Raw genomic sequence first — 23,258 nt, 5'->3', positions numbered from 1 at the left:
GAGATTTTTCATGCAATATAGTGAGGAGAATTGGGTTTTCCCAAGACTGACAGTCATCTGGCATTTTTTCCTATCTCTGTCCCTGAAAGTGCTTATTTTTGCTGCCCTTTGCTCACGGGAGCAAGTTTGTACTGTCAGGCACCATATTAACTACTCTTCTGGTATTCGGTTTACATATGTTATGACCCTACTAGTTGAGAATCTAGTCTGTGCTGAGGTGCATCAAAGCTGCTGAAATCTCTGTGAATCCTCAAAGTCCTGCTAGTTTTGACTAGACACCATTACAGCTGCCAAAAGTTCAGGGAATGGTCAGGTCTTCAGAGACACTAGCTGCAGCTGACCTGAGCAGGACCACAGTTCTGAAACCAACACAGCTGCCTTTTGTAGCGGTTACCATTTCCAGAGGGGTTGCAGAACTTCGATAATTACCATGAAAGAAATAAGACAATATTCTTTGATGAGAAGATTACTTTGAGAATTTGATTGTATAATGAAGCTGTTGCTTTGAAAGGTACTTTCTATTGTTCAAAATCTGAAAATCTCTAGTAAAAAGTGTCACTTGTTTTGACAGCCGACTTAAAAAATTCTCTGTTTATTACATTAACTGCAGCATTTTAACTGTCAAACTGTGAAAGAATGTTCTATAGTTTAAAAAACAGAATAGAGCTCAGGGAATTTTTTTTTTTGGCAAGCTCTTGTTGCTATTGAGGGATTTTTTTCTTCCTTTTTTTGAAACACATACACTGTGAATGTGAAAACAGCTTCTTGTGAAGCAGCAAACACAGCTCTCTGTTCCCTTGAGCAAGGTGCAGACCTCGCACAAGTCATTGTAGAATTAACTCACCTCTTCCTCGCAAGCTTTTCAGTCCTCCAGTGTGAAAATACATGCTAAAAATATATTTTTCATTGATTTTAATAACACTCAGGTGTAGCTAACCTACTGTCATACGAACTGAACATGGCGATAACAGAAGTCTTTAAGAAGAGTGTGATATTCATTAAAAAATGATATTTAACTAAGATGGATCATATGTTGTGTTTTAATACAGCAGTCTACAGTAAATTAACAGTGTAGCGGAGACAGTAATTGTCTGTCATACATTCTTGGTGACTTCACTCAGCAAATTTTATTCTCAGTTCAAAGATCTTGATTTCGCATTTGATCAGTAAGCAAATTTTAGTGTCACTTGCAGAGTAAAACTGAACAAGACGCTAGGGAGATCTGAACTTAGTAATGAGCGACACAAACACATACGTAATAACAACTTAATTACTGCTAGTAATATGTAGCTTTTTGAAGATGCTCTTAAAAATAAACACAACCTATTCTCCTGTCATGAAGAATTTTTATTTAGACATCATTCTACACAGCTGTCAGTAATAACCATACGGAATTTCTCCATAACAACTGTATTATGTTCCATAGTCCTTGATGGGGTTTTCTGACAATGACATTTAATAAACCAAATGTTATTTGTGGTGCGGGTCATGCAATCTTTCCACGTATCAGTTCAGTGATATTTACAGGTATTATCTGTGACAAGTAGTATTTATGGAGTTAATCAAGGAGTAGTGATTCAAGTACAAAGATTATGTAATTAGCTTCCATTCTAGAGTAAGTGAATGTGCATTCACTTCCACGTTCAGGTGCAGGTAGTGGGCAAAGTTATTCTTGTCTCCTATATAGACTTCATAGTACTTGCAGGCAAAACTTGTACTCTGGCAAGATAGGCTTATTTGACATACAGTATTATGGGGCCTCTGATCTTTTCTATTGTTCTTATAATCTGAGAATTTTCTGGTTAATGGTGAAATAAGAAGTAGTCAATGATACTGTTTGTATGTGCATAGTTTATCAATGGCAAAGTGCTATGTTGTTGTCAACATCCTAGTCACAGAGAAGCTCAGTGTCTCTGACCTTGATAAATTCTCCAAACAGTGAACTGTTTTTATTGATCACTTAATACCACCTGAGTTCTCCTGTCCATTAACGTGTAGCCTTGTTCTCTATCTATGCCATTTATTATCCTGTCTATAACCAGCTATTGCTGTTGAAATATGTCCCCTGCTGAAACTAGGCCTTTACACAGCAGGATCTTACAAATCAACATCAGTGGGTCACCACACAGGTTTTACAGAAGCAGTGATGCCTAATATCTCTCCACGTGACATCTGCAGAAGCAGATGTAAAGAGTGGGTACATCCAGTATAGATTGTCAGTCTTCCCAATGTGCTAACACAGGGCGCAAATGGACATACTGAAAGAGGAGCATACTCTTTTGTCTTGATAGAGGTCTGATATAGTTACACATCATCCATTCATATGCTAATCTCATGCAGGAATTTGTAAATTCAGCACACTATCTTTCCTGTTTTTCAAGACATGCTGGTTTTGCAAGGATGCAATAAAATTCATGTTGTTACTTCCTGTGGAGAGAACTTGTAATAAAAACCTCTATCTTCAGTTTCTTACATTTCCAAGGAAAAGTAAATGGCGCTAACTTATCTTTCTTTATTTTATACTTAATTAAGCTGTTACTGCCCCACATAAATCACTAGGAGTGGCAGCTTTGTAATTTCAAGCCGGATTTAGAAATAGAAAAAAATAATTTGAGTCACTAGAGGGCATAGCAGTACCAGAACAGATTCTGTTTCTCCCTAAATACGTTCCATTCTGTATGAAGAAAGGGTAACGTGAATTTTATCCAAGACATTTTGTTATAAATTGGTCTTTCATCTGGTAATAATAAGTGCGTGTCATTGGTAAATGAAGAATAGATGAAAAGTACAGCGTGCTTGGCAGAGAAGAGGTCAGTTGTCCTTATGTTTTCTATGACTTGTCAGTATTTCTTTCATCCAAAAGAAGTCTCTGTCAAACTTCTTTTGTAGAAAAATGAAATACAGATGCAAAGTGGCATGACTGCCGGATGCTCTCTCTACTTCTCACATGATTTAGACAGTCTGTGGAAGCAAGTGGTGTTTACACAGAAAAGCTGTAGACCACTGTATCCAGGATGCTTCTCTTGATCCTCTAGGTGCTGGACTCTCCTATAATATTCTGTAAGAAAGGTTTTTTATTTCAGATCCTTTAGGACTATCCAGAAATTCATCTCTCCTATTAATTCTTTGCAGTCCTCAGAGCACTTGTTCTTTTTTTTAGCAATCAGTAAATCTGCTGGTGTATGGCTCTGCAGAAATGCAGTTAGTTAAGTCACACTGAGAGCCTTGTTCCTTCTTGTCCTATAGGAGGAATATTCCTTTGTTGATGCATGCATTTTATTCATGGTAGCACTTGTGTTTTTCAGTGAAAGAAGGTAGAAATATGGTGTGGTCCTTACTTACCTATGTGGCTGAACAGCAGCACTCAGCATTAACTCTGGAGCAGTCATTTGATGTCCTCTGGGATGCACTGCTTTCTCCTGGAATTTGTGCTGCAGAAATTCAGACACTCCTTTACAAAGCACTACAACTGTCCATTTGCCATATGAAAAATAGTACAGGTCTCACCCAGGGCTTGGGAGTCCTTTTGAGAGGAACAGATCTTTATATATCATTTCTGATTTATCTGACCATTTTACATACAAAACGCTTGGTTTCATCAGGAAAGCTGCCTAATCAGGTCTCTGTAAGGTGGTTGCCATGGCTGCTGCTTGGTGTCGTTCATGGGTTTCTTAGTGCTTCTGTTCTCTTTGAGTTTCAGTCCTCCATCCAGAACCATCACCTGTCCCTGCAACCATAGTGAACGAAGTAAAGGTGCTTAGGGACTGTACTGTTTTTTATAGCCACGTGTGCACACAGTGTTTGTGACAGACGTGGATGACAGGTCATAGTGAGGAGCAGGCTACAGTCAGGGTCACTGGCACTGTTTCAGCACTCAGAGGCAGTGCTGCAGGAGAGGAGTGTGTGCTTCAGAGACCTGGTACAACTGGTAAAGCTGCTGCTCTTTAGACCTAGTAAAAGGATGCTAGATTTTATAACAGAGGCTGGGCACACACCCCTGCAGAGCAGAGTGCTGGAGGTGGCTCTGGACTCAGAATGGCCTATACATACTCCTGTGTAGCCTTTTTTTCCTATCCTGAGATGAGACGAGATGTTACTCTACACTAGTTTGCGCAGTAGTATTAAAACTCAATGTATTATTTTTTTTTAATTTAAACTAGCTATATGCAGGAAAAAATCTGCCTTTTATGAAGATGTAAAGATGTCTAAACAGGTTCCTGTTCTTATCTTGGTTGGATGTGATACTTATTCTTTTTCTCTGCTTCTGCAGAATGCATGGTTTAATTGAGTCATATCCAGCATACAATTATTAATTGCCTAAAAATGTAGCCAACATGTTCAGTAGAATATACAGTAGCATTATGGGTTATTTTGTACTTCTCTGAAGTTTTTATTTTGGGGCTTTATTGCACTTTGATGTTCTTTTATCTTCTGTCTATAGGCCTGGCCAGAGAAGTATAGATGATTTAGAAATTATATATGAAGAACTTCTTCACATTAAAGCCTTATCTCATCTTTCTACTACAGTAAGTGATTTTAAACATATAGCTTATTGCCAATAGGAAGTTTGAATTTGGGGATTAAAATAGGAGCTTCTACCACCCTTCCCATTTATATTTTTCTCCATGCAAAGATGGTATTCCCACTTGTGAGTACCACAGATCTAGATTGTCTTTGGGTATTAGCTAAAATGATCTTTGTGTGTTTCTGCACAGCCCAGAACTCACTCACCTGTGACAGGTGCCTCTGTCTGGGTCCACATGTGAGTTTAAATTGAGATGCATGGTATCTGACTTCACACCTGGGATTGCAATGCTACTGAATTTCAGCAGAACAGATGTCTCATTTCTGAACTTTAAGAAGTCTTGTCTTGGGCCAGTTAGGAGAAGGAATGACACGGTACAGAATGGTATTCTGTGGAGTGCTGGCTGTTGGAGTTTGGTCCTGGATTGAAGGAAACCTCATCACATGTGTTTCTTCTGAGTGGACAAGAACAGTACAGTGAAGTAATGAATTACATGCAAAAAATACCTGGAGGAGAGAATACAACTGTTGAAATTCTCACCAGCAGTCATTCACTGTGTAGGCAACTGAAACAAGCTAAACAACACTTGGTAGCAGCAAGCTTTGAGTGCTTTCAGGAAAAGGAAGCCAGTCAAAAAGTAGATTTATTTTTGATAGTAACTTCTTTGGAAGCTCTTGATGATTGTTATCATTTTCTGCTAACTTAGACAGATGGAGCTAATTATGGAACTGCATTATAGATAGTACTCTGTGCAAAAATATAACATATGAGCAATGTTTTTCAAACAGAATACACGCCCAGAATTGGTAACTGAACTAAGAGGGAACAGCCAGCCAAAATCCTTAAGCATCTTTGGGATGTGGAAGAAAACGTGATTAAAGAAAGATTTCAGTAAGAGCTAAAAATGTCTCATTTTAAATCAAACAAAAGAAACTGTCCTAGACAAGATATAGGGAGTGGAGGACAGTATTGATGCTACAGAAATAACCAAGACTTAAAAAAAAAAAAAAAAAAAAATTAACCTATTTTCCCACATCAGAAGAAATTCAGATTTGAGGTCAGAATTCAAAGCAAGAAATATAGCAAATGATATGAGCCTCAAGAAATACTTGGCGTTTTGAGGAAATGCAAAAAATGTGGTTCTTATATGTTTCTATTAAGAATTTGGAAATGGTGGCTTATTTTTTTTGTCTCATGAAGTAAAGCAGAGGACAGAAATCACTTCTATCTTGGAGAAATTCTTTAGAGGATCAATAGGCAACATTGCTCCCACGAACAGGAAGATTAATGATCAATCAGCTTGAAAGCAAATTGAATGCTTATTCGTTTTAAGCAAGGCATAATTCCTAAAATAAGAACTTTTCTAGGTAAGCTACGGGCAGCAGGAAGTAAGATGGATAAAACTCAAGTTGCGTGGTGGTGAACTAATCCCTGCTAGAGGAGTCTGGGAACTTGTATGAATGAAAAACAATTATGTAACATGGTGTTAAAAACAAATTGAATTCTTGGCTTCATCAAGAGGATTCATTCACTGCAGGGACAAGTGACTGAAACAACTGAGAAGGCATCTGAGGATATAGATGGGATGTGAAAGCTCTCTACAATCTACAGAACAGTGCTAATGGTGGCATACTTCCTGACCTTATTAAAACTTCTTTGCTGTCAGGCACAGGGTATAAAAGAGTTGTTAGCTTAATTGTTATAGAAATAACAGGCCTGCAGGTGTGTTCATTTGTCGGTGTTCTAATAAGGAACGTCCAAACAGCTCTCTCTATCCCTCTTCCTACACGTAGTGCAAACAAGGAGTGCTCTGCACAGTCTGTCAGGAAGGAGCGCTGGGAGAGGTAGCTGGCGTGGAATGTTTATGCTTGGCACCCAAGCAAGGGTTTGGTGCATGCTTTTAGGACATCAGACCCTGAATTTGTCTACTCCTTTTAAGAGATACAGCCACCACCAAGTAGTTATCTGCATTGTGTCCAGAATTTGAGGGTTCCTGCCCAAATTTTTCTTAATGGCCTAAAGATTGTCCATCTTGAAATACAGCTGTTCTCAGATTAAATGTATGGGAGAATGTTGTGAAAATACTGCTACTTAAATAGATGTCAGAGCCAGCTTTTGGCTTGTATTTGGCACTTTGAAGTTACCTAATAGTCCCTCTGAAACAGCTTATTGCCAGCTGATATTCTCTGAAAAACAGTATCCCTCTGCCTGTAATTGGCCTCAAAGTCAGTGGAGACTTGTGGTTGTGTGGGGAGAGATATTAAGCACACAGAAACACTCAGGATAATGTGAGCTTTCCAGTGCTGCTGTTACTTTGTGAAAATAATGCCAACGGTGTTTACAGTGAGAAAAAGCAGTTTCAGACAGCAGCTTTCTCAAGAGAAATAACTCCTCTGTTAACCAGAATCAATCACAGCAGAGCAATAAAAACCCAAAGAACAGGTGGATGTTGGGTGGTGGATGTCAGGTGCAGTGTCACATTCTGCAGTTCTTGGAGGAGGTGGTGAGCTGGATGTTTTGTCTGTTTGGGCCAGAGAGGGGTCTCAGCAGGTCCCAATGGCTGTGCATCACAGCTTGACACAGCAGAAGTGGCCAAATTAAATCGGTAAGGGGAAGGTATTGATTTCTCAGGGAAGAACAGGTGTACTACAGAACCGCATGGAGTAACTGGCAATTGCTAGCAATCTTCTTTAATAGATTAGCTATTAGTGGTTAAATTTTTCCATCATGTTAATTGTTAATATGGTTTCATTTGTATTTATATGAAGAAAGATGTGGATAACTATCTAAAGGGTGCCCTTTCCTGAGTGATTTGCAGGGGGTAAACACAGAGCTTGTGAAATGAAGCCATTCAGTTGGGAACAGAAGCCTGAGAGAAGCAGGCCACCATCTGACTGCGTGACTGTATAAGTGCTGAATGATGCAGAGGAAAGAGAAAGAGTGGTTGGGTTATATATAACATATATATAACAAGGAAGGATAAAATACATCTGAAAGCTGTAATTTCTCTCTGTTTTAAGGTAAAGAGAGAATTAGCAGGTGTCCTCATTTTTGAGTCGCATCCCAAAGCTGGAACAGTCTGTAAGTAAAAAGAGTCGTGTCGGATTTTCTTTATCTGTGGTATGAGCATTTGCATTCTTAATGTTTAATTGACAAGAGAATAAACTTACATGCACTCCTCAAACTTGACTGGCAGTCAGTGTTCAAAACCTGGATATTAGGTGATAATTTAGTCTGCTACCCATTGCAGGGGCAGTAGCAAAATTAAGTTTGTATTCATGGTTGGATGTATACAATACCTGTGATTTGGATGAGTTCGTATCTGGAATTTTGGTTTGGTCCAATCTTTATTTAAAATGTAATTTGATGTTTTCTTTTTATTAAGAAGCCATCTTTCTGCACGAAAGAAAGGACTTAAAATTTATGCTATTTATACTAAAAGGTTTTACCAAATGAATGTCAAATTCACAGCTGCTAGATAATTGGGTTAAAACACTGTGTTTCTAGTGGGATCCAAGACTTTGTGTTGACTAGAAGTTGATAGTCTGATACATTATGGTAGAGTAGTTGTTGCAATTGTCATACAAAATAAAAGTAATTTTTGCATCACTGCAATAAAATAATTACTATATGGGTGTGGGTTTTTTTTCATACAATCTGAAGGCAGTATCTTTTTAAATCCCAGTATGACCTTTTTCGAGGTAATCATGAATATGACTGCAATAGTTGCCTTGAATTTTACTGAATGCAGAATCTGGCCCATTTATGTTTTGAATAACCATATTCTCACCATAAAACTTTTCTCTCTTTTGTAGTATTTAATCAGGGAGAAGAAGGTACTTCTTGGTACATTATTCTAAAGGGATCAGTAAACGTAGTCATTTATGGCAAGGTACTTCTTTCAGAATTCTTTCTATATAATTCTTATTATTGAAATTGTAAGAATAAGCTATGAAGAAATGCACATTAATTTAGAGTAGAATTACTTATCTGAGGAAACAAATTGAAGATAGTTTTGTTAAGAGATGATCCAATGGTTTCATTGATGATGCTTCCAGTTGATTGCTATATGATTTTGGTATACATTACACACGTTCTGAGTATAATTCAACACAGTCACATCAGTATCTTTAGGACAGCGTCATTTGCTGGAATTTGGGGAATTGACAGATTTTCATCTCATGGGGTTTTTGTCCTGTAAGTTTTACCACCATCTCCTCTTATATTTGTACCACTGACTCTTATCACAGATGTCAGGTATGTCTGACAAGAGCTGCTGTGTGGCTAGGGGTTCTCAGGCTGAATGTGACCCTGCCAAATTCATGTTACCTCTTCATTTTGATTAAGTTTCAGTCTGAAAAGCATCTCTACTGAACTTCCTGTTTATGAGAGAGGTTTTTCCAGGCCTTTGGTACTCAGCAATCCCTTGGGTCTTTAAAAATCCCTGTTTCTCTACTGATTTCTCATTCTGTGAATGAGAGTTCACACCAAGCATTTCACCAAAATCTTGCACAGGGGCTAGTGAATTTTACAGAGGGCGAGCCAGATCATCTGTTACTGTACATTCAAGTAAATGGCTTTGCACTATCTGAAGATGTGATGTTACGTGTTGCAAATTCAATTTTCTTTTTCAGCGACTCCTTAAGCAAAGCAAGGAACATCAATCTGTCTTGAGAAGGGCTAGAAGAGTCCTTCATGCTGAATGTAATTTCGGAGAACAATCCAGTTCTTTTCTATTCTTGTCTTTCTTTAGTAATAGTAATAGCCAGTTATCAAGTATTGTTTTCTAGTCATTATTTTGGCTGTTGATTTCCTGCCAAATACATTTGTTTTGGTATTTGATTGTGAAGCCCGGTGTTTGTTTAAGGTTTTTCAATAGAATCCACAGTAACGATGGGTTTCTGCATGTAAATGTTTTGCTCTGTGCAGGGTGTGGTATGTACTCTACATGAAGGAGATGATTTTGGCAAGCTAGCACTTGTGAATGATGCTCCCAGAGCAGCATCTATTGTTCTACGTGAAGACAACTGCCACTTCTTGAGAGTAGACAAAGAGGACTTCAACAGAATCCTTAGGGTGAGCGTGGGAAGGTCTGTTCTGGCAGTGTGATGTCAGAACAAAACCTTTCTCGATTTTATCTTATTTTCATGGATATATTCATATCAGTAACCATGTTTGAACCGTTCTCTAATTACAGAGCAGAGATGAGGCGATCTAGAAAATTAAGTAAAGAATAATATTTTTTCCTGCTTTTTGGCTCCTAGCTCAGCCATGAAAACAGAAGCAATTGGACTCTTTGTCTCTCACATGCTTGTATTCTAGAATTTGGTTAGTGCTCAGTTTGTCCTCGATTCCAAAAAGATCTCCCATCCAAATAGTGAATAAAACAACATCTTATCTCTCAGATAGGTCAGTGGCATGTGCCTTAAACTCTATAGGTTCAAGGCAGAATCAAGTGGCAAATGTACTAACTTACAGGTAAATGCGCAGATGTCTTTACCATAGGTCTCTGAAAAGATATTCCCAACTTAATTTTACAGTCATTAAAGTCAGAGCAAATATATTCCAAAATTCAGCTGTATTTCTGTAACTGAAAGCTGCAACCCAATACAAGCTGTATCATTCATAGTATAGAAAGTAAAACATGGTATCATCCTGTATTGGAATTAAAGCATGCCTAATAATTCAGCAATTAAATCAGCCCAAACAGTACTGTGCTAGAAGAATGATACATGATTGTGTTTGAGTCGTGCACTTTTTCAGAGTAACTTATCAGCCAAATTGGTGTGATTGCTTTCTTAATATTAACTTGTCTTGCAGGACGTGGAAGCAAATACTGTAAGACTCAAAGAACATGACCAGGATGTCTTGGTGTTGGAGAAGATCCCAGCAGGAAACAGAGTTTCTAATCAAGGAAGTTCACAGCCTCAGCACAAGTATGTTACCATTCACTAGTATGGATTTCAGACAGTGATTCACTTTTTCTTACGTATTATTAACCAAACAATAGCATATTCTCCCCTATCTGTGGAAGAATGCAGAATATATAAAATTTTCTTTTATTTTTTTAATCATAAGCTGATCACATGTCCCACAGCGCATAATACATCCATTTCCAGCCACACACCAATTCTATGACTCTACACAATAATTCTGTAAGGATCTCACCATAAATACTTATCTCATATAATAGCTTCTAAATAGACTGCACATGGAGAAAGCTGAAACCCTATTAAGCAGAGCTACTGTGTAAAAGACATGAGGAACTACACTGTTTTATTGTTAAGTGCAGATATTTTCATTCTGGATTTTAAATTCTGGATTATAAGAAGTGTTTTATACATACTGTTTATATACAAATGATGATTTAATGCGATGAAAATCGCACAGCTTATCTTACAGAATACGTTTGCGCCATAATAACAATACTCCTTAGAGTGTCTTTACTTTCTTACTGAAAGGGGAAAAGTAGACTTGTGTTTGGATGCTGTGATAAGAATGAACGGAGGCTATTATAATTCCATAATTCCAAATGTTGGTTAAACCCCGAAGGGCTTTGTAAATGCCTTATTTACAAGTGGGTAGGCAATTTCCTTTCACATAATCATTTCCTTTAGAAAAGAAATTTGAATCGTTTTCTTTTTCTCTCAAAAAAAAGTAGCTAATTTACTGGGGGATGTTTTGGATACATATTTTATCTGATCTGGGATTTCACGTAAGTATTTTATGTGCAAAATTGAATATAAAGTTCTGTAAAGATTTGTGAACAGTTAAATAAACCAGTCTTTATATTTCACACATTTCACATATTTCAGAAAATACCATTTTATCTTTCAGTTGATCTATTAGAAAAAAGATCAAAGAAATCACGTACTCTTAGGGCTGATTTTTCCTCCGTCTAAACTAGGGGAACTTGGCTGTAGGCAGTGGATTTGCATCTTTGCAATCTCTTTGCACGGCATTACTTCTATTGTTTAACATTTTCTTGTTCAGCATTTGATAAAAATAGCTGGTGCCAGGTTATTTTACAACTTATACTTCAGGAATATTCGCAGGTAAGGTTCAGAATTAGCTTCTATAAATATTTTATACACTTGGTCAGCTTTTGGGTCCTATCAGTGTGCCAGTAGGAGAACTTCAGCTGATAACTGTGACAGTGGATACAAGCGACATGAGAAAGGAAGTTACTTTGAAAGTTCACTGGCTGCTTTTCAGCAGTCATATTACTTTGTTATCCATGTATTGGCAACATGTTTTTGTTTAAAATCTTTTGAAGTGAGTTAACTGGACTTGAAGATGATTTTTCCTTTTTTTCTTTTCTTAATAGGTAGAGTAAATGACTACTATTATGCTTGGGAGTCCAAATCAAAGTTTCTGGTGTATTCAGGTTTCCAAAATGTGTTACTGGAGCGTTTGTTGAGTGCTCAGTACTTTGGAAAATCACTGGGCCTCAAAGAGAAGCTTAACTGGGACCACTTCTTAAAGGCTTTCTGTTTTGCCTTTAAGTGAATAGTTCATGTCTCTGATGATGTCTCTAAAGATGAACTGCCCTTTGGGCTTTGTTCACTAAACTGGTACATAATATTTGAACTGGAGAAATGTTCTACAATCCAGAATTGTTCCCCAGCACGTCCAGTCAAACAAGAAACTTATTTTCTCCATCTTAATCTTGGTGAAAACTTCACTTTGCGAGCAAATCCTCTGAGCTGCGGTTTGGTTTCTGTTGCCTCCTCTCCTGAGGAGATGTAGCTCCCGGAGCCATGGTTTCATACAGTGACAATTTTGCTTCAAAGCTCTGAAGTTCTCACTCCCAAGATCTAACTTCTCTCTTTATGGGTGATCACGCTCATGCAGGATAAATCCAGCAGCCCTGCAAGTCACTTCACTGTTCATTTTCGCTTTCATATTCAGAGTACAGCAACCTGTGATTTCTCTGCTTCACTCACTTAGATACTTGGTGAGAATGTGCACTGGCTTAACAAGTGTTTGTGTTCTTGGGACATCAATACCGTTCCTCCAAAGGGGTTGGCAGGTGAAAGAACTGTGACGGTCAGCACTCAAAGTGAGGAGGAGCTCCCAGGAGCTCAGCTCCACCACTTATTTCTCAGCAGGAGCAGAGTATCTTCACTTCTCGGGGTTTTTTCTTTCTTTTTTTCATTTTTTTTCAAGTTTTATACTTTATGATTTGGATTCCAAAAAAATGAAAAAAAAAAAAAGAGATGCAAAGATTGGAAGAGTGGAGGGAAAGATAAAAAAAAAAAAATCTGATCTGCAAGGAGAGTCAAAAAAGATGGCAGGACAAGTGTAGCAATATCCTGTGACATTCTACTGGATCTTAAAATGTTGCCTGCATTCCTGCATTGGATGGGGTAACCCAACTACTGCACTAGTCTACTCACCGCTTTCATTTTAATCCTGGAAATGGTACAATAATAAGTTTATCCTCTTGCGAAAGCTTACTTACCTCAGCTATCTATGGTGTTACGCAAATCTGAAGGCTCAGCATGGTATTTCATTATCCGCTCCCATCTTCTCATACCAGCCCCTATCAATGATACTGGAGAAAATTGTTTGCTTGCTCTGACAGTGATACAAACCTGTTCTCATTTCATGCCCATAGTAAGTCTGTTAAGACCCTCTAATGACTACGAATTGCTGTCATTACTGAGATATTCATTCTCTGTGGAGAAGCATTTCTGATTGCACTTCCCCGGGTTTGCACCAGTGCAGTTCTGTTGATTGCAGCATCACTGTGGTGATGTTATAACAGAGTACTTGTGCTGCGAGGGGGCTGTCTGTCATCTCGTGCTCCCTGGGTAGGGTAGAGAGTGTTATTGCATGCATTACACAGAGAGCAACAAAGACTGTGTGTGGTTTCATCCTAAGACTGGTCAGAGCAGGTTTTTGCACTTAGCACTCTGTATTTTCTTGCTTAGCCTGCAAATGTTTCTTGATTTGTTGTTTCACCTATGTGACACTAACTGCTCCTTTCCCTGCCTCAGATACATTGTGATGTCAGGAACTCCAGAGAAAATTTTAGAGCACTTTCTAGAAACTATGCGCCTTGAAGCAACTTTAAATGAAGCAACAGGTGTGTGGCAAAAACTGAATTGTTATTACTGCATAAAGTCTTGCTGGAAGTATGCTGTAATGTGATGTTTTGGGAAGCAGCTAGTAGAAGTTTTTCCCAGAATAAAAACTATCCAATGAAACAACTCCAAAGAAACCCAGGAAATCCAGGATTAAAGACGACCATTCACTGTTTCTGCTCTATTGTATTTATACTTTTGGTTCTGAGTAGGAAAGCAGAATCTTAAAAGATGCCAGACCACTAGTCAGAACTTTAAATAAGCACAGCTATAATGCCAGAAAAGAGCATGCGTTACCACCAGAAGGTAATGGTACTCAAATTTACTATTTTGGTTGTCACCTGGTACTGTGAACTAGCTTCATCTCTCCGGCCATTTTGTTGCATACTAGGATAAGTTTTCCCACACTTTTATATCATATATATATTATATCCCACATTATGTTTAAATTACTTGTTTGTGATACTTTCCCATGTGCAGGGAAAGAAGAATTTTTATTGAAAGGAGAGGAACTCAGCACACCATGGGCTGAGTCCCGAGAACGCAGGTTGCTGCAGCTGCACTTAATAGGTTGCTTTTCATTAGTGTAAAGAGAACAGTGAATTTACATCTAAGGATAGAAATATTTACTGCTTTACTATCAGTAAGTAATCTAATTTAAGAGAAAAAAGAGATTCAGGCACAAAAATAATCCTTATTATGATAAAGTGATGCAGAGGCTTTTATGTTAAGCTACAGGATATTGCTTTAGCAAGTTTTTTGACATTACGGATGTCTAAGAGGTATATATTCAAAGCTGTTAATCTTCAGCTATTCTATTACTGACCTCAGAGTACTGGAGAAATGTGTATATTGGGCCATAAATAGTGGAAGAATTGAAAGATTACAGAAATCCTTCTACACTGTTTTAATCACTTTTAAGAATAAAAATGATACTCCTCATAGATACCTAATTATTAGGATTACAGGCAAAACGTTCTTCTTTAAACCTGCAAGTATATAATAGCAATTTCACTGTACATACTATGCCTGTTTTTTATACATTTTTCTTAACTAAATTTTTTTTCAAATCCTTTCAAACTTTGAGTCATGTAATCCACTGACAAGATTATACTCATATCCCCTTGGGACAAAAATGTCACAATCCACAAGCCAGGCTATTTTTAGGTTACAGGAGCTCAGACAGCTAGAAAATCTCAGTTATGATTTTTGCAATCCCTTAATTTAAGAACAGTTAAAATTCACATTGTCCTGCGTATTATGCAAGATAAAGTCCAATCATTCTGGAGGTGCTTTGTCAACTGAGAGAGATTTTCAAATATGAATTACAGTGAGGCAATGGAGTAATGTCAGGCTGCGGTTATCTCACCATATTTTCTCTGACATCACTTGCTTACAGCATTTTGAAGTGTTTCTTTTACCTGAAAAGTTGCACTGTAGAAGTGTTTCCTCCAGATCTCTACACTGATTGAGGAGGAATATACCCAAATGTTTCATTTTTGTGCAGACTATTCTAGCCTGTTTTCTTTTTGCTGTGCCAAACTTTCTTTTGACACAGGCAAAAACCTCTTAACATAAATGCAATTAAATCCACACAGATGAGTAAAAAGTTAATATTTCAGCACATATTGGTTCATTCACATTTTCATACTTACTCTCTACGAAGTGTAAAATGACACCTTTATTACTTACCCAAGGACTAATAAGATTTCTTCATTTAAAGAACCCTCATCCTTGTGTTCCCCAAAATGCTCAATTTGCTGTTTTTTTTCTTCTCTTTTCACAGATTCTGTTTTAAATGATTTTATTATGATGCACTGTGTTTTTATGCCAAATAGTCAGCTCTGCCCAGCCTTGATGGCACAATATCCTTTTGTGACGGATAAGTTATTTGCCTTTTACAGCTTTCCATACCATTCATTGGACATGAGCTTTTCTCTCTCAAGAGTTAAATTGCATTTCATAGAGGCTGTGCCTTCTTGGTAGGTTCTCAGTATCTGACTGGCAGCTTGTCTTGTAGCTCAACAACTCTGAAATGGGAAACTCATGAAACAGCCATGATGAAATGCAGGCCTGGAGCATGGTGATTGTATCTTTCCTGGGATTGTTGTTATACCAAGGAAAAGAAACCTACTTTCCCTTCACCAGATAGCTGTTCAAGGCCAGGTTGGTTGGCCAACTTGGTCTAGGGGAAGGTGTCCCTTCCAGCCAAAGCAGTTCTATGATTCTATAATTGAAATTACACACAAGTTTAAATCAGCCTTCCTTTATCCCTCCTCTTTCTGTCTTTCTTGATTTTTTCAGAACCACCACACTAAGATTTTAACTAAAATTACTATGTTTTGGTGATTTCTGTGGTCCGCTTTATAGGTTACAAGCCACAAACTGTCTCAAGCAGAAGAGTGCCTAAACTATTAAAACAGTGAGTAAGTGGTTCCTAGGCACTGTCATAATATGGCTATGAACAATAATATATAATAGTTTATAGGAAGCTTTAACAAGCTGCAAAAAATCTGAATTGAATATGAATAGTTAGAGAAAAAACAGTTATATAGCATCAGGAGTTGAAGGTCATTCTCATACTATCTGTGTCTTATGTAGAAGGCTTCTCTAAAATTTCCATTGATGAGCTTCTGGCAAGTCATGTCATTCAGAGAGCTGCTGGAGACTGGAAAATTTTCCTTGTGTGTCATGACTTGAAGGAATCAACTGATTGTGAGCATTAAATAAACATAAAATGTTTTCTGTTTCATAGATTTTTGACAAGAGGTATAACTTCAATTTGCTGTTTATTTTTTTGGAATGAGATTGGTGTGTAAGTATGCACTTCTTGAGGCTCAGCAGGGCAAGTGACATCTGGGAAAGCTAACATCCTGAAACTACAAAATAGAGCATCGTGTCCTTGTCTAGAGAGAATTCATTCGTGTTACTACTAGCAAGGATGGTAATTGCTTTGAAAACCTTTGGACCCACAAAACTGGTCTATAGAAAATTGTTCATACACCTGCAACAAACACATTTTCCAAAACTCCATAGTTTTAGGTAGCAAAAATATTACAAAATGCTGTTGCTGACAGCTTTGAGAGGAGGTGAAAAGGAAAGGAGTTTTGATTTATTTATTTTTTTTCAGATTTGTCTAGGTTGTCTGTTAGTCAGTCCCTTTGAGACTCAGGCTTGTCTGTCCTTCATTATAATAGTATACCTCTGATATCCAATAACTAGGAAAATGAGATGCATAAGCAAAATGCACCCCATTGTTTATAGAGGAAAGGCTTTTCTGAACATAGGCATTCACTTACTATGAAATCTATTCCAGAGGGGCTAAGACCAGTATGCTGTTTAGTGGGTCATGGCAGGCATCATGCTAATTCCTTTTCAGGTAGGAGGAAGAGGAGGGCTGAAAGTAGCTAGTGTCCCACTGTTTAGTGTCAGCTTTTCCTAGTGCTGAATTATTGTTTATTTTGGTCCGTTCTGAATATGGAAAATCAAACTGTGCTCTGTTGATTGTACCATTGAAATTTATTGTTAGAGTTGAAAGGTTGCTAACAAAGCTCATCTTTTTTTGAGCAAAATCACAGTACAAAAATGTTTTCTGGCACTGTGAGACTAAAGAGAGATTAGTTATGCTCAGTGAGGAAATTGAAATGGTAAGGGAGAAATAAGAGAAGTGATTCAGTCAGAGACACTGTTTTTGCTACAACTCCCAATTTTGAATCAATGAAAGACTATTTTCTTACACCCACGTTGGCTACTATTTTAGCTGGCAGCATGCAGGTATGAGTAGAGCTAAAGCACTGTAGTGCTTTCAAGCATAGCACAGGGTATACATTTTGGGTTTTTTTTCTTCCTTTTCAGCAGAGTTTGGTCATCTCTATGTTCTTCAAGACTGAAAGGAGTGAATGGGTGCACCATTTTGTTTAATTAACAGTATAGGTTGCTCAGAACTCAGTGTTTATGCTGCACTGCCCCTTGATACAGCTCATTTTTAATCACTAATGTATATGCTTCAATATTAAAGAATCACATACTTTGTTGTTAATTGGAAAGCAAGGAAAATGCTCCCCTGGTCCTGGATCACGTAATAAGCATGCATCCTTTCTGTTCGATCAAGACTCCTTCCCTCTCTACTTCACAGGGATGGAAATGGAGAATTGTCAGAGCTTCAGCTTGTCAGAGGGAAGGAGGATAAGTCTCAAAAAAAAAAAAAAAAAAAAAAACTTGATATAGAGTAACGCTTCCAAAAGTACACTTCAAAAGTACATTTAGGGTTGTGGTCTTGGGGTAGTACAAGCCTGTGAGCATGTGCGTAAGTTTTCATCTTTTAAGGGCTGTTGTCTAAATACTTTCAAATACCCTTTTACTCTTGGTAGGCAATGGTCCTTTAGCATGTTTGCTTATGAATGTTTAGTCAATTTGCTTTACCACCATGCCAGCAAAATAGCTTGTGTTCTACTGTAATAACTGGTGCTGATTTTACAGAGCTTCCAGTCTAGCTAAATGTTCCCTCACAGAGAGGAACAGACTGGAGAATTGATTCAATTTCCTAGTATGTGTTAGACAGAATTATATATATATACGTGTGCGTGTGTGTGTAAAACTATGTTGCTGTTGATAAATATTTTACAATTATCTGACGCTGCAAGAATACGTGATATTTTACTTCTGATTGTAATCTGCACTGAATCTGTGTCCTGTAGGTCCCATAAAAATGGGAGAACCCTTCACTGACTTTCCCTGTGATAATGTTAATAAAAGAGCAATTAATATAAATGAGCAGTAAAAATACAGAAAAATTACCAGTGCCTGTGGTGAGTCAGTTAATAAGAAAGTAAAAATACATGAAATAATTGCAGTGTTTGAAAAGTAAAAATGGCATGAGTGAAATGACTCAGTGGAATATTAAACTTGCTCCCTGAGACATTAGAGCACATAGCTTACAATATATTATTTACTTATGACCCTTCGGCTTACTTACTCCCATAAATACACTGACATGTTTAGTTCCCTAGTCATTTGAAGCCTTTCTGAATGAAATTAAAATGCAAATTTCTGAAAGTTTGTCAGTCACTGAGTGCCCCAGTAACCCCTGCATCGTGTTGCATCCCTGCAGGGATTTGGGGCTGGAAAATCATTTGGAAAGTGTGAGTTAATAGATACTTTTTCCCATAGCATTCTATTAGTATAATGTATGTTAACGTTTGTTAGAGAAGAACAGCAGAGATCTTGAAATTATAAATGAGAAGCTTAAAATATATACCTTAGATCACTTTTATTTTTAATTAATATTTAAGTTTTCTAATTAATATTTTAAAATCTTTTGTTTGAGCAATGGAAATGGCAGCTTGAAAGGATACTGGACCTCACTGTTCTTGTAATGTTGACACTTCAGCATGAAAAAGATCAATTAAATGTTTCCCACCTTTTCTTACTGTTCCTTACAAAATAACTGTCATGAAGTGTTTCCCAAATATCCTGTAATTGTTAGAATGGAAACTTTGAATTTCCTCATGTATAAAGGGAAGCTACTACGATATTTATTTGTTTACACCATATCTGTGGTCAGTTTAGACTGTGAAATGGGTTCTTCTACCATAATGGGATTGAAGGTTCACCCTGCTTTGTGGTAGCTCCTGTAAATAAAAGACGTGGCACTGATGGTTCATTCCAGATTCACACTGGAATTGTGTATAAATACAAGTGACATTTTTTCTTTTTCTGCCACAGTCTCCAAAGCAGAACAGGGAAGAGCAGCATTCTTCAGTCTTAACCATTAATTCTGCTCTCTGTTATTCCGAATGTCATTTCTGTTCTGCTCTCTACAGCAACTTTCTCTGTAGTGGCATTGTTCATTCCTGTGCTCTTCAGTGACCTCACTGTCTTTTTACTTTATAGTATGAATATTAAAGGTTCACAAATCTTTATGCTAGCCACAGTTAGAAATCAAAAGTATGTAGTGGAAAGATAGGTTAGAACACCCTGAAAATGGGTTGTTGGGAGTCACTTGTTTGTAAATTCATACTGGTTTTGATACTTTCAATCACTGATCGTTTTCCTTGACACCATGGCACTTATCATGCCCAGCCTTCCCAGGGTACGGAGCAAGAGAAAATGGATTATGCTCTCAACAATAAAAGGCGAGTCATTCGACTGGTTCTGCAGTGGGCTGCTTTGTATGGAGATTTGCTACAAGAGGATGAAGCAGCAATGGCCTTTTTGGAGGTAGGTGGTGTACTGGAAAGTGTCTACCTAGCAAGATAAGTTGAAGGCCTGTTCAGAACCTGTTGAACTCTGTTGCAAAGTAAAGAGAAGTGGATCACTTCAGAGTGCAAACTCATAACTATGTTTAATTGCTTTTAGCTGCAGACAGAATACACAGAACAGCAGTGTTTGAGCCATTGTCAGGCTCTGGATCTCTGAAATTATCTGCTGGAGTTGCACATCCTATTAAAAGTTCTGCGTGGGTAGACTGTTGAATAAGAATACATTAAGTTGCTTTTTTTTGGTGGGCATTATCTAAGAACATTTACTAGCTACGGTGAGCTTTGGTTAATGTTTAAATTCTTCTACAGAGATTTATTTTGAACAGAACCAAACAGATCTGGAACACAAAGGCAGATCTATTGGTTGCCATCATGAGGATGATAGTTTAATTAGCACAGAAGAGCAATTAATCAACAACAATGTTTAAGAAAGGGAGAAGTGAAACATGGGTGGAGATAAGTCTTCCCAAAGTGTGGATCTGAATAAAGATATTGAAAGCAAGATCAAAGGCAGGAAGACAGTAAAGGGAAGACAAGATCACAGAGGTCAGCTGCGGAGATTTTAAGTAGAAAAAGGTTTCAAGTGCTCCATATCATGGAGAATGTGTGTGGTACAGTGGTTCCAAGTTTTGTCTAAGAAGAGATCACTGAGCACCTCAGAAAAAAAAAGTGGAATACGAAGTATAGAAGCTAGAACGGAAAAATCCAGGATAGTGCTGGAAGAGAGGAATTCAAAGCTGCGACTGAAAATAGTACCTTAATAGAAATTGAAGATTAGACAGCAGATGGGCTTAAGCTAGTACACATGGTCAAGACTTTTGGGTGATTTTATGTTCTGGTTTTTAACAAAAAGGAAAGAAATTGCTTTCACTATCAGTAATAGTGATAAGGGAAGAACGGTTTTTAAACAAAATCACTAGCCTACAAAAACAAACAACAACAACAAAAAAAAACAGTTGTTGTGCCATGTTAATCGTGAATCCTCTTGCTTTCCTCCTTGATAATCTAAAAATGCAGTATTTGCACAAGCAGTCAGTGGTTGCACAGTAATATAAGTAAACACTTATGTCTTCCACCTCTCATCAGGCTTCCCTTCTGTATGCGTAACTCTTGCTTTAAATCAGCTGGAGATAAACAAGTAGAGGTAATAGAGGGTTGGGCCCAGCATGTGTTCATCTGTGTAGATTAGCATTCTTTATAATCATTAAACTATCAGATGTCATCTCATAATCCTCTATCCTTAGTACTGCTCATTTACCCCTATAGTTATTTAAAGAGTATTCTGTGTCATTTACAGGAATTTTATGTATCTGTGTCAGATGATACTAGAATGATTGCAGCACTAAAGGAGCAACTTCCAGAGCTAGAGAAAATTGTAAAGCAAGTGTAAGCAAAAATTATGCTTCCTTCCTTCTTGTTCTTTGCTCTTTTTTCCAGTAAATAGATGAAGAAAATTATTTCTTATATCTTTTAAAATTGTGTTTTGTGAATGGCACTCAGTCACTGCAGACTGAATGTTTTTATGCAGACTTGTTTGGATGAATGCCTATGACCCTGTCTTTCCATGTAATTCCTGCATACATTGAACTGCCTCATAAGAGGGTTGACAGAAGGAATAAGGAATTATGTATACACCATTGAAACTAAACTGCGTGTTTGTATGAACCTCGTGTAGTATTTTTTCTGCCTTCGTTGTGGTATAGTTTACCTGTAGTATCATCTAGTCTTCTTTCCCTATATACAAACATGAAGGTGTTGATACTGTAGTTTGACAAGTGGTCCGTGTTCTTTAGGTGGCTTTGTGCACAAAATCTTTTAGGCGATATCTAATGATATATGCTGTGTTTTAATTTTCGTAGAGCTGAGGAACCTAAAGCACCACAAAAGAAGGTAAGATAATTTATTTATCTGTTTTCTAAATAAAAGCTTTAGGATGGCAAACTTGTAGGCATCTTCTCTTTAGTAATTTGGGATTTATTAAAACAAGACATTCAGAAATAGCTTGTAACTTTGTGCCAAATTTTGCATTGCTACCCTTTTTCCTGCCATTGATCATTTTAAAATTCAGATCTACCCCGTAATGTTTATTTTTGCCATAATGTGAATCCTGGTGATTAATTTTCAGCACAAAGTTCTCCTGCAGCTGTTTAATACAAGTGATGACAGAGCACAGAAACGCCAACCTATCAGGGGCAGCGATGAAGGTGAGTTCCTTCTCTGAAGAGTTTTCTTGAGCCACTGGGATTTGCAGCAAAGTTGTCTCTCTGAAAGCAAAGGGTCTGAAAATAAACAAAAGTACCAACAGTTTGGAAGCCTGACCTAAAGCAAACTTTGCATTTTCTGAACCAACATTCTCCATCGTTGCCTTGAAATACTCCTGATCTTCTCCCATCTGTGTGCTATAAAGCACTGTGCTTCCTCAGAGGAAGAATGTAGCAACCTTTAAAACAGGGAATGGACAAAACAGGCAAGAACCAGTACAGACAGCGTCCATGCTGGTAGTGTCAGTGCAATAAATATTTGGTGCTGAAGGTCATATTTGAGTCCCTGTCTCTCCTGTGTAGTTTGAGCTGATACGTACAGCTGTTTCACCAGAAATGCTCCTTTGTGAGATGTGAGTGGAGCAGATAATCATGCCCTGGAGCTCTGCCGTGTGGCACGCAGCCTAGAAAACAGAATCTGCTCTTTTGCCCTATTGGTATTGTTTGAATCTGTGGAGAGATCAAGGTAAAATTTACAGCAGTGTGTTAGACTGTCATTTTCAGTTGTGCTGGCTTTTCATGTTGTCATTCACTTCAGGAAGGAAGAAGCACTTCTATATAACAACATCCTGAGATCTGTCCATTGTAAACCAAAACATATGTTCTTTAAAACTAATATATCTGGGGATTTCTTTGCAGCTGCCAGGGCCAGTCCCTCAGTGGTTCTGGTGTATCTTCATCACAAAAAATACCTTCTGCTTCAGAGCGTTTGAACTTAAGGGATAGCTCTTGCTACTACACAGTGGTAAAAATAAGGGAACAAAATGCAAAATCATTTATCTGAGAAAGCCAGTGGCATTTCAAAAGCAGGAGGTAACTGTATATAAACAGCAGAAATCCTGCCATGCATCCAGTTCATGTTGTTCATCTCAGTGTTTCTTCTAGGTCTACAAAGAGCAAAGTAGTTTCTACAGCCCCAAAAGTACTACTTCTGTCTGTATGGACAGAAATTAACTGCTGCTTTCATATGACTGTACCTTTCTCATTCATAGTGCTGGCATCAAACTGAGCCTTGAAAACAAGTAGACAACCATAACCCGTGAGACTGCTTAGCTTGGCTTGATGGCTCAGCTGAGAGAGTATTTTGCTAACTTATTCTGTCTTAAATTCATGTCACTCCATG

General features: G+C 37.7%; 1 protein-coding gene across 11 annotated transcripts in view; it reads left to right on the top strand.

Annotated features, from left to right (window-relative positions):
* Positions 1-23,258, top strand: part of RAPGEF4 (Rap guanine nucleotide exchange factor 4) — a 144,586-nt gene that overhangs the window by 95,390 nt on the left and 25,938 nt on the right. For 10 of the 11 annotated variants that reach the window (XR_005861769.2, XM_025152580.3, XM_025152579.3 and 7 more), the window contains 11 exons: positions 4,442-4,526; positions 7,546-7,606; positions 8,341-8,417; positions 9,455-9,601; positions 10,346-10,461; positions 13,528-13,616; positions 15,401-15,479; positions 19,683-19,833; positions 21,172-21,260; positions 21,734-21,764; positions 22,000-22,078. Coding sequence is in view for 9 of the 11 variants with exons in the window: in XM_025152580.3 (XP_025008348.1) it covers positions 4,442-4,526; positions 7,546-7,606; positions 8,341-8,417; positions 9,455-9,601; positions 10,346-10,461; positions 13,528-13,616; positions 15,401-15,479; positions 19,683-19,833; positions 21,172-21,260; positions 21,734-21,764; positions 22,000-22,078 (1,004 nt within the window). In the remaining 2 variants the exon portion in view is untranslated. Of the gene's footprint in view, positions 1-4,441; positions 4,527-7,545; positions 7,607-8,340; positions 8,419-9,454; positions 9,602-10,345; positions 10,462-13,527; positions 13,617-15,400; positions 15,480-19,682; positions 19,834-21,171; positions 21,261-21,733; positions 21,765-21,999; positions 22,079-23,258 lie in introns of those variants that run through there. The other variant, XR_005861770.2, reaches the window with a different exon arrangement.

Source organism: Gallus gallus, chromosome 7 (assembly GCF_016699485.2).
Source record: "Gallus gallus isolate bGalGal1 chromosome 7, bGalGal1.mat.broiler.GRCg7b, whole genome shotgun sequence".
Classification (NCBI taxonomy): domain Eukaryota; kingdom Metazoa; phylum Chordata; class Aves; order Galliformes; family Phasianidae; genus Gallus; species Gallus gallus.
The sequence above is the reverse complement of the archived record's forward strand: the minus strand, read 5'-3'. Positions and strand labels throughout refer to the sequence as shown.